Source organism: Hippocampus bargibanti, linkage group LG02 (genome assembly GCF_051943395.1).
Source record: "Hippocampus bargibanti isolate YZ-2025 linkage group LG02, ASM5194339v1, whole genome shotgun sequence".
Classification (NCBI taxonomy): Eukaryota; Metazoa; Chordata; class Actinopteri; order Syngnathiformes; family Syngnathidae; genus Hippocampus; species Hippocampus bargibanti.
In genome coordinates, this window is record NC_142735.1 from 8542545 (window position 1) to 8559739 (window position 17195).

Here is a 17195-nt window from a genome sequence, read left to right on the forward strand (position 1 = left end):
GTCATATACCCTGTAAGACTTACAGTGGAAGTGTTTCTCATTCTGACCTGTTATTTGTAAATGGACCATAGACGTTGAGTCAGACTTTCCCCACATCAAAATGAAAACCAACCGACAAACCTTCAGATTAAAGCATTTGCCAAAGTAAATACCTGTAATTGTCATACAATTGCTTATTTCTTTGTACACTAACCATATATGAGACTCATTACTCTGCAAGGGTGCTGCAAATAAAAAAGTGGGCAAAGGGTCTTGTGCCGCTGTTCTTGACTCTTATATTGCAAGACCGCTGTCCGGGGTGCTGAAACTTGCTTTTGTCCCTGCGCACCTCCAATATCCAGAGCACCACGAATGAACGATTTGTTTTAGGGATGCAATCACGCCTTTTTATTTGCATAGACACCGCCGTAAATTCCATCTGGTATTTTTATCGCATTTGCCGTTTTGAACTTGAAATGAAATTCTATTTTTATTTGCCTGATAATATGCAATGTGTAACCGAATTGTATGGTACGTCATTGAAAAATTTAGATTGGTTTTATGTTTGACAATTGGATAATTGTAGGGTGTGATGTTAACACATGGTGTCGCTGTGATTGTGAAAACCATCATGGATTTTATGCTACCTGCAGGTTCTCCCTCGTCATTGCAGTTTCAGTTGTGTGAGCTGACTCGTTCGATTGCGTCTGCGTTCGACCATTGTTTGACATATGTTCATATTTTTGAGGGATCGCACCCGCTCCGTCGCACTACAATGCAGTAGTTCGTCAACAACACGCCACCTGGGCCGTAGTTGTGCTTTATAATGGAACAAAGGGGATGCGAGGCGATGAGCACGCATTTGCGATGGGTCTGCTGCGCGATTGCTGTGCTTTTGTTGCGCGGCACCTCGGCTCAAGTGAAATATTCAGTCGCCGAGGAAATCAAGGAAGGAACTACCGTCGGAAATATTGCGAAAGATTTGGGATTAGACAGGAGCACGTTGAAAGAACGCAAATACCGGATTGTTTCGAGCGCCTCGGAGCCTCTTTTCCGCCTCGGAGAGAATGATGGCATCCTGTACGTAAGCAGGAAGATTGACCGGGAGGAGGTATGCGAACGGAGCCCTGCGTGTGTAATTAATTTAAAAACTGTGCTCGAACACCCGCTGGAGGTGCACTATGTTGTAGTGGAAGTCGTGGATATCAACGATCATTCACCCAATTTCCCTGAGGGAAGGAATACTTTGGACATTCCCGAGTCTGTCCACCCTGGTACGCGAATTCCACTCAAAGCGGCACACGATGCAGACAGCGGCCCTTTCTCCGTCCAGCAATATAAACTTAGCACAAATGATCATTTCCGTTTGGAAATCAAAGACAAAGGAGATAAAGAAAAAATACCAATCTTGATTGTGCAAAAACATTTGGACAGGGAAGCAGCGGGACATCATTCATTAATATTAACAGCACTTGATGGAGGAAAACCCCCCAAAACAGGTGATATGAATATTTTAATAAATGTATTAGACAGTAATGATAATCCGCCTGTTTTTTCTTTGGATGGATATTCGGTGACACTTCATGAAAATGTTCCAGTGGGCACAACCATTATTCAAGTAAATGCAACCGACTTAGACGAAGGCCCAAATGGAGAGGTTGTTTATGCATTTGGCAACAGCGTCAGTCACAGATTATTAGATCTTTTTGGAATAAATCATCTAACAGGCGCAATAACAGTGAAAGGCATTATTGACTTTGAAGAAAAAGACCAATATGATATTGAAATCAAAGCATCTGATAAAGGTCCCTTGGCATTAACAACAGAAAAAAGTGTTGTCATCAAGATTATGGACGTGAATGACAATGCTCCTGAAATCGAAGTGACATCATTTTCCAGTTCCATTCCCGAAGATTCACAACCCGGGACGACCGTTGCTCTCATAAGTGTGTATGACTTGGACTCCAGTCTCAATGGGAAAGTGATTATCTCCATCGCTGAAGATGTTCCTTTCATTTTGTCACCCTCATCACAAGACAAAATGTATTCATTAGTGACCAAATCACCTTTGGACAGAGAAAAAAAGTCTGAATATGTCATGTCAGTCGTTGCACAAGATACTGGTCAACCTGCGCTCTCATCTGAGAAGACAATCAGTGTTTTCATTTCAGACAGGAATGATAACAGTCCAGAATTTTCATCCAGCCCTTATATGTTTTATGTTACCGAGGGTAACAATGCCGGAGCCCCCATCTTTTCTGTCAAAGCTTTTGATAGCGATGAGAACGAAAACGCTAAAGTTTCATATCACATTCTCAGAGATGGAAGAGGTGACAACAAACTGTCTTCATTTCTCACTATTAATAGCGAGAATGGTGAAATATCAGCACAAAAAAGTTTTGACTTTGAGGAACTGAAAAGTTTCCAATTTCAAGTGGTGGCCACCGATGGTGGAAGTTCTCCACTGAGCAGCAACGTGACAGTGAAGGTGTTCATTCTGGATCAAAATGACAATGCTCCAGTCATCCTGTATCCGGTAAGCTCCAACGGTTCTGCCAAAGGGGTGGAGGAAGTTCCCCGCAATCTCAAAGCAGGAGACTTGGTGACCAAAATCCGAGCCTATGACGCCGATATCGGATATAATGGCTGGTTGCTGTTTTCATTGCAAAAGGTTGCTGATCACAGTCTGTTTACTTTGGATCGCTATACGGGCCAGATCCGAACACTTCGCTCCTTCACGGAGACGGATGAGGCTGAACATCGACTGCTCATCCTGGTGAAAGACAATGGCAATGTGTCGCTTTCTGTAACCGCTACTGTGACTGTCAAACTTGTGGAGCCCAAAGAGGCTTTTGCCGCCTCAGACGTCAAAAGTGGAGCAAAGGTGGACGAGGAGGACAATGTGACTTTTTATCTCATTGTCACCTTGGGCTCTGTGTCGCTCCTTTTTGTCATCAGCATCATAGTGCTGATTGCCATGCAGTGCTCCAAATCCACTGAGTACACTTCCAAATATCTGCAAGACGCCAATTACGATGGCACGCTGTGTCACAGCATCCAGTACAGATCAGGAGACCAGCGCTACATGCTAGTCGGACCCAGAATGAGCATCGGGTCGACCGTCGTCCCAGGAAGCCATGCAAACACTCTGGTACTCCCTGACCGAAGACACACTTCCGGGGAGGTAGGACAGACATTTTTTTCCCTACATAAATAAAATTAGCAACGGAGTCACCCACTCTACATTATTGCACATTTGCTCATCTTTAGACAGACCATTTAATGAGTACCTCTTATAGCAACCCTCTTCTTTTATAACATTAAGTTCTTCATCTCTTTGGACACGGTTTCCCAACGTGAACATTATTATTATTATTAATGTTGTTGTTGTTGTTGTTGTTATTAATAATGTTGTTGTCGTTGTTATTATTAATAACATCTTCACTTCATTGGCTAATTTTGAAATGCCTGATAGAGGAGTGTTTGGTTTTCCTTGTTGAATGTGGAGCCATAGAATTTCTACTGAATGTCAATGGTGCTGAAATATTGTCCCTTGCTTCCGTGAAGACTTTTGCTATTATCATAAATGCAGCTGTAAAATGGAATAAAATAAACAAACTGTCAAAATAGTTAAAACCACGGTTCATGTCTATATGGTGTATAGTGCATCTATATAGTACGTATATGAATTGTCATTGGGAATATGGTTGGGCAACTTCCCTCGATCATGATCCATCTTACCCTCTTGTTTTCCCTGAATTCCTTACGTTTTTTTTTAATGAACTCTTTTTTTTTTTTACATTGAACTTCGACGCAACATGTATCATTCATATTTAAACTTTTCCGAACACAAAATCTATATTTGGAGAATTGACAGCAGGCTGACCAAAATGTTGTCAGACATCCAGGCCCAGTAGTTCATAGTCGTTTCTTTACATATTAAATTACCATGCAAATCAAAAAACAGAAGACATATTATATGATTACATTTGAAAAAATACAAAATATCCCTTCATTGCAGTGGTTCTCAACCGTCTTTGAGATCCCAAACCCAAGCCGTGACGACCAACTGAACTGCATTTCCCGCAGCACTGATTGGACAAACAATGTTACGTAATCAGAATCAGAATCATCTTTATTGCCAAGTATGTAGAACACACACGGAATTTGTTTCCGGTAGAACACGCTGCACTAGTATCGTCGTAAAAAAAAAAAAAAAAAAAACTGCTAAGTGGCACTATACAATTCCATTTTGGCTACTGTTGAAAGAGTTCAGAGAGTTCAAAGAGTTAATGGCTTGGGGGAAGAAGCTGTTTAAATCATCTGAAGACATGCAGTGATGGCAGGTCAGGCGTGTCATGACTCATTTCCACGTTAAATCAAGTGTGTTTACCCTCCACGGCGATCGAACCCAGGTTCAGAACCACTGCAGCACTTATTTTAATCAAGTTACATTTCATCTCATGAAATTACATCACTTTAAAAAATGTTTACATTAACATTACAGTGGCAATTAATGAGATTGGGTAAAGTTTAATTACATTAACCTTGCAATACAGTCTGATGGTCATGAAAATATTCTTTTCATTTTAAGTTATGCTCTAAAAATCGGTGCATATTAAATAGCATTAAATCAATTAACTTCCAGCGGCTCATGTATGGAAAGGTCCAGTTCCATAACAAGTTAGAATTTCATATCCTTTAAAATTTGTTTTGTGCGCTTGATTACAAGAGCAGCAGCTTTGTTTATTGTATTTTAATAAGATGAATGGCCCTCAAGTCATTTATATATATATATATATATATATATATATATATTTTCAAGCTAATTGAAAAGGACTGTTGACCAATCACATTCGTCTCGCAGCTCGTTGATTCTTTGTTTAAAAAAAAAAATACCCCAAATCTATTTTTTGCTTCTGACTTTTGTTGTTGGCGTTGCAACAACGATTTGCCTCGCATGGTGTCGGTATTATTTCAGATATGCGGCCGGTCTTACGTTTCATGAGTCAACGGAATGACGTCAGCACGTGTGACGCCATTGCGCGGAACTGCATCTTTGTTCGCACCGTTTCGGTGAAGAAGCGCGACTCGCCCTTCTGACGTGTAGTTTTCGCCCCCCAGATTGCACTTGCTGTAGTATTTTCTACACAATGGCACGAATTAGATGGCCCGTGTCGACAACTGTGCGCTGGAGGAGTGGAGTTTTCGTGCTAGCTTTTGTGACGTTTTGGTGCAGAGGCTCGGCCCAGATCAGATATTCCATCTCGGAGGAGGTAAAAGCGGGCAGTGTTGTTGGAAACGTCGCTAAAGATTTGGGACTTGACAGGAGTGCGCTCAAAGCTCGAGATTACCGTATCGTCGGCAGTGGGGCGAAACCTCTTTTCCACGTGAACGCAGACGACGGCGTCCTGTACTTGAGCAGAAAGATGGATAGAGAAGAGGTGTGCGAGAGAGGTAACGTTTGTGTGATCAATCTCAAAACCGTGTTGGAGAACCCTTTGGAAATCCATTACGTGGCCGTAGAGGTGATGGACGTTAATGACCATGCCCCAGTATTCCCCGAGAAACAAAAAAGACTGGAAATCCTGGAGTCTACATTGTCAGGGGCAAGGTTCCAGCTTCAGCCGGCTAGGGACGCAGACAGCGGCCAGTTTTCAGTACAACAATACAAACTGAGCAACAGTGCCCACTTTCGTTTAGATGTTGAGGAGAGGGGAGAGGATCGTAAGATGCCCTTTTTGATTCTCCAGAAGCAACTGGACAGGGAGGCTGCAAAGGAGCACCGGCTCGTGCTCACCGCTATCGATGGCGGCCGGCCGGCAAGATCCGGCACAATCGACATTGTAGTTGCTGTGCTTGATTTTAATGATAATGCACCAGTTTTCACAAAAGATGTTTATTCTGCCGTTTTATATGAAAATGCACCTGCCGGTACATTTGTGATGCAGGTCAATGCCACAGATTTAGATGAGGGGGAAAACGGGGAAATAATTTATTTGTTTGGCAAAGAAGGTGATTCACATTTGCAAGAGCTGTTTAAGATGAATCCACAAACTGGTGAAATTGTAGTGGCTGGTCAAATTGATTTTGAAAAATGTCAAAGTTATGAACTTGACATTCAAGCTTCAGATAAAGGGACATTCCCTTTGTCCATTGACAAAACAGTGACGATAAAAATCAGAGATGTAAATGATAATCCGCCTGAGATTGATGTGGCATCATTTTCAAAATCACTCTCAGAGGACTCGAGGATTGGAACAACCGTAGCCTTAATTAGTGTTCATGATTGGGATTCAGGCATAAATGGTAACATTTATTGCTTTATAAATGAAGACATTCCTTTTGTTGTTTCTCCATCCCTTCAAGATAATTTCTATGCAGTCATGACAAAATCACATTTGGACAGAGAAGAGAAGTCTTTTTATGAGATTACGATAGTCGCAAAGGATGGTGGTGAGCCATCCCTGATATCAGAAAAGACAATCAGTGTGGTTGTCTCAGACGTGAATGACAACAGACCTCAATTTTCACAGAATCCATATACTTTTTATCTACGTGAGAATAATGTGCTGTCTGCGCCTGTATTTTCAGTCAGGGCATCAGATCATGATGAGGGGGAAAATGCACAAATCTTTTATCACATCGATTGGAACAGTCATGATGGCACTGGTTTGTTTTTGAACATTAACTCGGTGACAGGAAGTATCGAGGCACTGAAAAGTTTTGACTTTGAGACGGTGAAGAATTTCCAATTCCAAGTGGTGGCCACCGATGGTGGAAGTACTCCACTGAGTAGCAACGTGACAGTGAAGGTGTTCATCCTGGATCAAAATGACAACGCGCCGGTCATCTTGTATCCGGTCAGCTCCAACGGTTCTGCAGAAGGAGTGGAGGAAGTTCCCCGCAATCTCAAAGCAGGAGACTTGGTGACCAAAATCCGAGCCTATGACGCCGATATCGGATATAATGGCTGGTTGCTGTTTTCATGGCAGAAGTTTGCTGATCACAGTCTGTTTACTTTGGATCGCTATACGGGGCAGATCCGAACACTTCGCTCCTTCACAGAGACGGATGAGGCTGAACATCGACTGCTCATCCTGGTGAAAGACAATGGCAATGTGTCGCTTTCCGCAACCGCTACTGTGAATGTCAAACTTGTGGAGCCCAAAGAGGCTTTTGCAGCTTCCGACGTTCAAAGTGTAGCAAAAGAGGACGAGGAGGACAATGTGATTTTTTATCTCATCATCACTCTGGGCTCGGTGTCGTTCCTTTTTGTCATCAGCGTCATCGTGCTGATCGCCATGCAGTTCTCCAAATCTACCAAGTACACTTCCAAGTATCTGCAAGACCCCAATTATGATGGCACGCTGTGTCATAGCATCCAGTACAGATCAGGAGACAAGCGCTACATGCTAGTCGGACCCAGAATGAGTATCGGGTCGACCATAGTCCCAGGCAGCCACGCCAACACTCTGGTGCTCCCTGACAGAACACACACTTCCGGGGAGGTAAGGCAAAAACTGACTTAGTAGTACTTCTTGCGTCCCCTGAATTTCAAAATCTCTGACCTTAAAAATGTGATGAATACCTGTTTGCTTTATTGACTCTTTCGGGAAGGAAGTTTTGTTTGCTTCAGGTAATGATATCAATGTAATATCGATGATGTTATTTTTTTATTTATGTATTTTTTATTATGATCCTTCTTCAAATTTTTACCTGGTCTCCCATAGGATGAACTTGTCTAAGAGAATCCTCCTCTGTGTTGCTCCATGCATTGAGCAATGCAAATCACATTCACAACGCACCACCCATTGGACAATACATACAGTACAGGACAACATATCTAGTACTTGACACACACTGGACAATAGATTTCAGGCATATGCACAGTCTACACTGTCCTTATGTCCTCTTGCTTGGCTGTCTGCCTCCTAATTGTTCTGAAAAATGCTGATAGTCTGTGGTATGAACGAGTTTTTATATCAACTCATTTGCATATTTTAGGAGTTTGGTATATTGTTCCATGATACATTTGTTGATTCAGAAAATGATATAGCCATGTTTTCTCCAGCTGTGGAGCTATTAATCATAATACATGTAATAATAATGATAATGATAATATACTTTTAATTATTCCTCATCCATTTATTTTATTTAATTATAAGATCCTTATTATGCATAGAAAAAACGGTGTGTTAAATGTACCAAATTTCCGTTTGTGATATCTTTCCATAAAATATAATCACCCGGATCTGGATATATTTTTAAGGAGAGTATACATCAACTTAAAATTTGGATATGGAGAATACAGATGATTTTGTTTGGAATCAACCCAGTAAATATAGTTTGGTAAATTGAATGTACAATATTTTCAGTGTGGTAATATTGATGTATGTATTCATTCATTATCTGAATTGCTTGATCCTTACTCGGGTCATGGAGATGCTGGAGCCTATCCCAGCCGTCATTGGGCAGTAGACGGGGGCACCCTGAACCGGTTGCCAGCCTCCCGCAGGGCACACAGAAACAAATAATCATTCATACTCACACCCGGGGACAATTTGGAGTGTTCGATCAGCCTGTCATGTTTTTGGAATGTGGGAGGAAACCGGAGCACCCGGAGAAAACCCATGGCGGGTTGTGAAGAACATTTAAGCTTCACACGGGGAGGCCGGAGCAGGGATTGCACCCACTACCTCTGCACTGTGAGGTCAAAATATTAACCACTTTACCACTGGGTAGACATATCCATACTGTATATGTTTTCTTTTTTCTCCTGGTTCATGTGACTGTATTTAGTATTATTATACTAACCATAGAATTGACAACATAAATTATAATATATTTGTCTATTTCACATAATGCAAAATATATAAATCATTGGCAATGTAAATTCTTAGTCAGTAGGCTTCAATGTAAATAAACCGGTGAATAGCCACATTTCTGTGCATAATCCCGTGCAAAATTGAAGAAGACATTTATCATATTTTAGCAAAATGATGAAACTCATTTTAATTTGAAATCAGCAAAGTACGTTCTTCACAGTTTTCACCCTCCTAGTTCTTTAGCGCGTTTTGGGGATTTGTTGCATCCTTTGTACGTTTCCGTAAACCATGTCACGTGGTTTGCCAGTGTATGCAATTAGTTTACCTTTTAGATCTGTTTCTGAATGAATGACGAGCCACTGAAGGCCTGACTTGTTGAGTTTTTTTCAAGTATTTTGAATGGACTTTGAATGCATTGTTTAAATTGTTGTAACGGATGTATAATTACAAGTACATACTTTGACAATGACTACAAGGAGCAGGTTTGGTCGTTTTAAAAATATCACACCCATTTTCGTGAATATTTAACCGAGTTTTCTCTGGAATTTTGGTATGCATTGTTGCTTGTGTTCGCTTGGTGTCACTGCTTTTGAGATTAAAAAAAACGTATACTGTAGTACGTCAGCGGTTTGGATTATTGCGCTTGCGCGTCCGTCAGAGCGTTTGCCCACCCCCTCCACGTTCGTTAGCGTTGTCATTTTTTGGGCGTTGGACTAAGCTATTTGTTTCCCCCCATTTTTCTTAATTGTTTCCCCTACTGACTCACATTCGGACTGTGAACCGGCCGAGTATGTCTCGAGGAAGAAACGAGTCATGGACACAGCGCTTGCTGGTGGTCATCTTTTGTCTGTATGTCACGTTGCATTTCACCATGGCACAGCTGCGGTACTCTATACCCGAAAATGGTATGGATAACGCCGTTGTTGGGAATGTTGCAAAAGATTTAGGGTTGGACGTGAGCAGCCTGAGGGCTCGTGGATTCCGCGCCGTTTCCAAGCCGACTGAGCCTCTGTTTGGATTAAATAACGGCATGTTAAGGGTGATGAGAAAAATCGACAGGGAGGAAGTGTGTGGGCGAACGAGCCCCTGTGTTGTTAACATTAAGATAATTGTGGAGAACCCATTGGAAGTGCATTATGTTGCCATAGAGATTTTGGACATGAACGACCACTCTCCCACTTTCCCCGACAACGAGACGCGTTTGGAGATATCGGAATCTGCTCTGCCCGGTGCGCGCTTTCAGCTGCAGAGCGCCTACGACCCAGACAGCGACTCATTTTCAGTTCACTCGTATAAAATCAGCGAAAATGAGCACTTTCGGTTGGAAGTTAAAGATCGTGGGGAAGACGGAAAAATCCCTGTTTTGTATTTGCACAAGGCGCTGGACAAAGAACGTGCGAGGATTCATAAACTGCTGCTGACAGCACTCGACGGAGGGAAGCCAGCGAGATCAGGAACCACGGAGATTTTAATTAATGTATTGGATATCAACGACAACATGCCGGTTTTTACCTCCGACACATATACCGCAGTGTTGAAAGAAAATGCGCCAATTGGCACAACTATCTTGCAAGTAAACGCGACGGATTTAGATGACGGTCTCAATGGCGAGGTGGTGTACTCATTTGGGAATAATGTCAACAGTAAATCACGCAAGGTGTTTGATGTGGATGCAATTACTGGAGAAATTACGGTTAAAGGTTTCATAGATTTTGAAGCAAAAGACAAGTATGAAATTGATATCAAAGCATCTGATAAAGGATTAGCTCCCCTAGAAACGGAGAAAAGTGTGATAATAAGTATTGTGGACCTAAATGACAACACACCTGAAATTGAAGTAACATCATTTTCAAGTGCTATCCCAGAGAATTCCAAACCTGGGACCACCGTAGCCTTGATAAGTGTCAGCGATAAAGACTCTGGTGTCAATGGAAAGCTCATATGTCATGTCAGGGGTGACATACCTTTCATATTAACACCCTCTTTACAAGATAATATGTTCTCTCTTATCACCCAATCACATCTAGACCGAGAGCACCAGGCCATATATGATGTGACAATAGTTGCTAAAGATGCTGGTGAACCGCCTTTGTCATCTCACAAAACAATAATTGTGACTGTGTCGGATGTGAATGACAACAGTCCAGTGTTTTCAAGTAATCTGTATACATTCTATATCAATGAAAATAATATTGCGGGGAGCTTATTGTTTTCGGTCAGCGCTCGTGATAGTGATCAGGGGCCTAATGCTTTCATTTCGTTTGACATTTGGAGAAATGGGGATGAATTCAAAATAACATCCTTCCTGAGAATTAACCCTGAAAATGGACAAATATCAGCATTGAAAAGTTTTGACTTTGAGATGCTGAAAAGTTTCCAATTCCAAGTGGTGGCAACCGATGGTGGAAGGCCTCCACTGAGCAGTAACGTGACAGTGAAGGTGTTCATTCGGGATCAGAACGACAACGCTCCGATCATCTTGTATCCGGTCAGCTCCAATGGTTCTGCCGAAGGGGTGGAGGAAGTTCCCCGCAATTTCAAAGAAGGAGATTTGGTGACCAAAATCCGAGCTTATGACGCTGATATCGGATATAATGGCTGGTTGCTGTTTTCGCTGCAGCAAGTTGGCGACCACAGTCTGTTTACTTTGGATCGCTATACCGGCCAGATCCGAACACTTCGCTCCTTCACGGAGACGGATGAGGCTGAGCATCGACTGCTCATCCTTGTGAAGGACAACGGCAATGTGTCGCTCTCGGCAACAGCCACCGTGACTGTCAAACTTGTGGAGCCCAAAGAGGCTTTTGCAGATTCTGACATCAAAAGTGCAGCAAAAGTGGACGAGGAGGACAATGTGACTTTTTATCTCATTATCACTTTGGGCTCGGTGTCGCTCCTTTTTGTCATCAGCATCATCGTTCTGATCGCCATGCAGTGCTCGAAATCCACTGAGTACACTTCCAAGTATCTGCAAGACACCAATTATGATGGCACGCTGTGTCACAGCATCCAGTACAGATCAGGAGACAAGCGTTACATGCTCGTCGGACCCAGAATGAGCATCGGGTCGACCGTAGTCCCAGGAAGCCACGCCAACACTCTAGTCCTCCCTGATTGGAGACACACTTCCGGGGAGGTAAGACATAACTCTTAACAGTTATTTTCCTTTGATATGTGCGTGTTTCATTCACATATTTAACATTAACTAGTGTGACAGATGTTTGAAAATAATAAAAGACCCAAAGGAGGCTCTGTCTTTGAGCACAGAGTCAAGACTTTTTCCATCTGAGACCATGAAACATCCTCAAATAAAAGATGACCAATGTGCCAACAGTTTCTCCGAAACTTGGCCTGAAAACAAATACAGAAATTAGTTAATCATTTTTTCTTTTTGTTCCTTGCGAATCTGAAACATTTTTCACAATGAATCTGGAGGCTGTAGTGTCTCGGAAAGTTTTCCAGCACAATATTTGTACTAATCTAATCTAATCTAATCTAATCTAATCTAATCTAATACTAATCTCTAAATCCAAATCACAGTGTAAACCAATGATTACGCATTGCGTCACAGCCTCTACAGTAAAGAATATGACTAATGCTATAGTTGTTTCCGTATGTTACTTTCTCCACCAGCGATTCTTGAAGTCGGTTTTCAGTACAACCTGTGGTATGTGGGTTCTTGCTACATGCAAAAAAAAAAAAAAAAAAAAAAAAAAAAAAAATATATATATATATATATATATATATATATATATATATCAGTGACGTGCGGTGTGGTTCATGTGGTGAGGCACTGACGTCATCATAGTCAGATTTACAAACATATGAACTCTACAGAGTAGTTTAATCACCATTTGATTGGTAACAGTTAACATATTTTGTTTAAAATTTCATGTCAGCATTCTTTATATATACAAACTGTAGCATAGAAAAAAAACAATAAAAAAAAAACGTTTTTATCGTGTTACCTTTAGTCCATGCGCCGCTCCTTCTGAAGAAAGGCATCGATAACTTCTTTGTAGAAGCCTTCCTTATCTTTCTTCAGTTTTAAAAGTCTCTCCGTCTCAACGGAGATCACTGCCAGTGATGAAAGTCATCCTTGATCAGTCCTGTTCCGACTGTATGTTTTCAGTGCTGAGAATGACAATCTCCTTAATGTCATTTCTACTGACATCACCAACTGCTTCAATTAAATCGTTCTATATTCTGTTTCACAGGCTAGAAAATATAGTGGATGTCCCAAAATGACTCGCTAGCCGGTAATCTTTCTGAGCGAAAGCATGTAATAGTTCAACGTAGTTGCCACGATGAGCAGAGCATTTACTGTCATCATTTCCACGAAATGCCAGCTGTTGTTTGGCAAGGAAGCAGGTGGCATTGATGAGATCTTTTAAAATCTCCCGCTTCTCCTTTACCTTAGCATTGTGGATGCTGATGTTGAGTCTTCGCTCATTTTTGATGAGGCTCCGTTGTAAAATTTTCAGGTCGCGATATCCCATTTGAGTCCAGACATTGTCACAAGTTGAGAACAGAAGGCAGAAAAAGCAGAAAAGGCGGTTTCTTGCTGGACATCCACACAGCCAGCCTTTTCGTGTGTACCAGTCCGCCTGAAAAGTATTGTGTCCCGTTGTCTGAAGCAAACCTTTTAGCTCTGGTGTTGGTCTTCCTTTAATTATTAGCTCCTGCTTCGATTGAAAGTCCAGTTTATAAAATTCTTTCAATTTAGATATGTAATCCTCCATTTTGAAAGTGAGGCCAAGCAACACGAAAAAATGACTGCAGGGTTGCACTTTACTTGCTAACTGTTTACTGTAGCTTTCTGTCTCTAATTCTATTATTCTGCAGACGTGGAGTAAGAAGTATCTCTGGAATCACAAGCGCCCCCTGCCTGTCATGAGGCGGGAGAACTGTGTGCCTCACCTATGCACAGCGTTTTGATAAAAATAAAACAAAATAAACACTGTAGTACAGTGTTTATAATGTACAATGACTCTACATTATATACACCAGCTAAACTGTAGAAATTTAGTTCATATACTAAACGTGTTTGAACGCTTTAATAGCGATATGCAGAAGGACAGCAATGCGGTCTCACTGCAGAGCAAGCCAGCACAGTAAGCATAGTGATTGCGCAATCCATGGTGAGGATCAGCCGGCTGGTGCCTCACTGCTCGTCTCTACTTAGTATTTGAACGTAAATGTGAAAATTCAGCGATTTTGAAAAAAATCCTAAAACGGTGAAGTTAAATGGACAAGAACTTTAAAGTACAAATCACTAAATACATATAACTGTTTAATTTATTTTTTCATTTGATACAGTAAAGTCTCGTTATATCGACATCGGATATATCGATAGTCCCGGTTATATCGATAATATTTCTGTGCACGCACGGAGAAAATTGCATACAAACAGGGTCGGATATATCGATAGTCCCGGTTATATCGATATTTTTTCGGACTCCCTTGAATATCGATATAACGAGACTTTACTGTATTTCCATGAGAGCTTTCCATGATGACAGGTGAGGCACTGCCTCCCCTGCCTCCACTGACTGCACGTCACTGATATATATATATATATATATATATATATATATATATATATATATATATATATATATATATATATATATATATATATATATATACAGTAAAGTCTCGTTATATCGATATTCTAGGGAGTCCGAAAAATATCGATATAACCGGGACTATCGATATATCCGACCCTGCGCGCATGTAATTTTCTCTGTGCGTGCATCGAAATAGTATCGTAATAAGCGGGACTATCGATATAACCGATATCGATATAACGAGACTTTACTGTATATACACAACATATACAATACAATTCAACATTTGAGTGAAGCTTGCAGTAATGCTTACAGCCTGTTTTTTAAATATTTTTTGTTCAGTACCCTTATAAAATATGTACCTTTGGATTTTCGCTACATGCAAAAGAATCATTGAATTAAAAAAAAGTCTCATGCAATACATGCAATACAATGTAAAATTTAAAGGACAACCGACGTCTCTGGACAAGTTGTGTCCATAATTTGTAAAATGGCTTCAAATGACTTCTACTGAGCGTATTTTACAAAGATTGCACACTGAATATTCAGGAAGTCTTGTTTTTGAGTTGGTGACGAGTCCTTGTGACGTCACTAAAGGAACGCCCCTGACCGAAAAAAGACGCATTGTAGCGGTCCTTCCATCACGTCAATGTATTTTGCTCTACTTGTTTGGTCTGGGGACCTCGTGTTGCACACAAAAGCCGCCAGAAGAGGGCGTCCTAGCTCCATATAAGGAATTTATCAGCCTGCTGAAACGGAGGTGGCCACAGGAGGTCGCCATTTTGTGCCTCTTTTTCGTTGAGACATTTCCCCTCAATGTTGCCTCATAATGGCACGGAATAAATTCTTTAAACGATTGCTTTCCTCTTCAGAACTATTTGAATCATATTCATAACTGGATGTGTAACAAGAAAGCATATTCTCCAAATCTGAAGCTATTGTTTTGGTTCTCCAACAATGCAAGACGTCTTGGCCAGACATCACGAACCGGGGGCGGGACTTTCTGAAAATGCCCAATTCGCAGCTCAATTCTTTGCAGATTTTGGACACTTTAAGTCATTCTTATTGGTGTTTTGCATTTGAATAAAAATATGATACTGCGTGTTTTGGGTATTTTAGTTGCTATAAAACGTTTTTCTGATGTCAGTTAAGAAACAAAAAAGTGAAGTCGGTTGTCCTTTAAATGAACCTTACATTGATGAATACAAGCTGTTTTTCCAGTACACCTTTATTTACCAAGTGTTGTTCATCTTTTTCGAACATTCATTCATTTTCTGATCCGCATTTTCTCATGCTCAGACTCGCACCTAGGGACAATTTGGAGTGTTCAATCAGACTTCCATGCATGTTTTCGGAATGTGGGAGGAAACTGGAGGACCCGGAGAAATCCCACGCAGGCCCGGGAGAACATGCAAACTCCACACAGGCAAGCGGAAGTGGCAATTGAATCCACTCCCTCTGCAGTGTGAAGTCCGCGTGCTAACTGTTGATGACCAGGTCGCCCATGTTTACTCTCCTTAATTATTATTTTTTTAATAGTGGCTGGTGTTATTGTAATTCAGTTTGTGTGTTTTTCCCCTCTCATTTAAAGGAGAAGCAAATGCAAACATAGTTTTTCCAGTAATGTGGATCATCTACCTCCTCTTCTCTAAACATGATATTCTGATGAATACAGTCATTTATTTAGTGCAATTCAAATTCAGCAGTCAGTTGCACATACTTTTGTTTATCTCAGGGTGGCCATTTTGCCATCAACCAGAAATGGCCTTCCAATTGCTCAAGGTTGAAGAAATGACTAAGCACAGCTTACAAACACTATTTTCTTGAGCTGAAACTCGGAAAAAGTAAATTTTTTTTTGATTGATTTTTTGATTCAACATTTTGGGGGGTCAGAAAGCAATAACAATAAAGGAAAACATAGGTGATTGGACTGCAAATGCGCTACCCGTCACAGATATTTTTCAATATTGATCTTTAGAATCACAACAATCCGAATTATTGTGATTTGTCAAATGAGTTGGATGAACTGGTTGTGCTGTTTGTTTTGAAACAGTGTAGGGAGAGATAGAGAGAGAGAGCTCACAAGTGCAAGTGACTTGGATGTTCATTCATTGCAATGTATTTTTTCCACACTATGTTTCTCTTTGACTTATTGCTTTGCATTTTTGAAATACAACACTATATGGCATTAGGAAATGTCATGTTTGTGTGACAGGTTAAAAAGTACCTTATTTAGTATTTTAGTTACAGATAAATATAATCGCATAGTTACATTGGTTTACAAATGGTATATATCTCAAATGTTTGTTTAAACAAGGAACGCTTGCTTCCGTTAGTGTTTCGTGTCGGACTGATTTACATTGTTGGAAAGGAAGTTGTTGTGCGCATACGTTTTGTACTACCTCTGGGCATTCGAAGTAAACCACGGTTGAGTCAAGACGTATACCACCGCTTGTCTTGTGTTTTTTTTCTGAATCCCACAACTCCGTACTTCCCTTACCATAGTGGAGAGCACAACATTTGCCACTTTTTCAACCTCTAAGTAGGTCATGTCTTATCACATGTATGGAAACTTGTGCGTTGCCAGTAGATCCACCTATTGGAGTTGACTAGCAAACGCTCAACAGTCTTAGCAACAGCAAAGGGATCCGGTAAAGGAGGGGGTTGAGTGGAGCAGCCGGCGCTGTTGGAGTGTGATGATGATGAGGAGGAGGAGGGGGATGGGTGGTGGTTTCCTGCATCGGCGACTTACAATATTTCATGAAAATTGGTTTCTTTTGACATAACGCAATTGTATTAATCAAATAAGCATATTATG

At 41.0% G+C, this 17195-nt stretch overlaps 1 protein-coding gene across 13 annotated transcripts in view; it reads left to right on the forward strand.

Moving 5' to 3' along the window:
* Nucleotides 1–17195, forward strand: part of LOC148901442 (protocadherin alpha-3-like) — a 152342-nt gene that overhangs the window by 48779 nt on the left and 86368 nt on the right. Inside the window, exon 1 of one of the 13 annotated variants that reach the window (XM_088987173.1) lies at nucleotides 669–3163. The exons of 10 other annotated variants lie outside the window; for them this stretch is intronic. In XM_088987173.1, coding sequence (XP_088843299.1) covers nucleotides 806–3163 — 2358 coding nt within the window. In that variant the 5' untranslated portion in view covers nucleotides 669–805. Of the gene's footprint in view, nucleotides 1–668; nucleotides 3164–5046; nucleotides 7491–9535; nucleotides 11944–17195 lie in introns of those variants that run through there. 2 more of the 13 variants (XM_088987181.1, XM_088987199.1) reach the window with 2 other exon arrangements.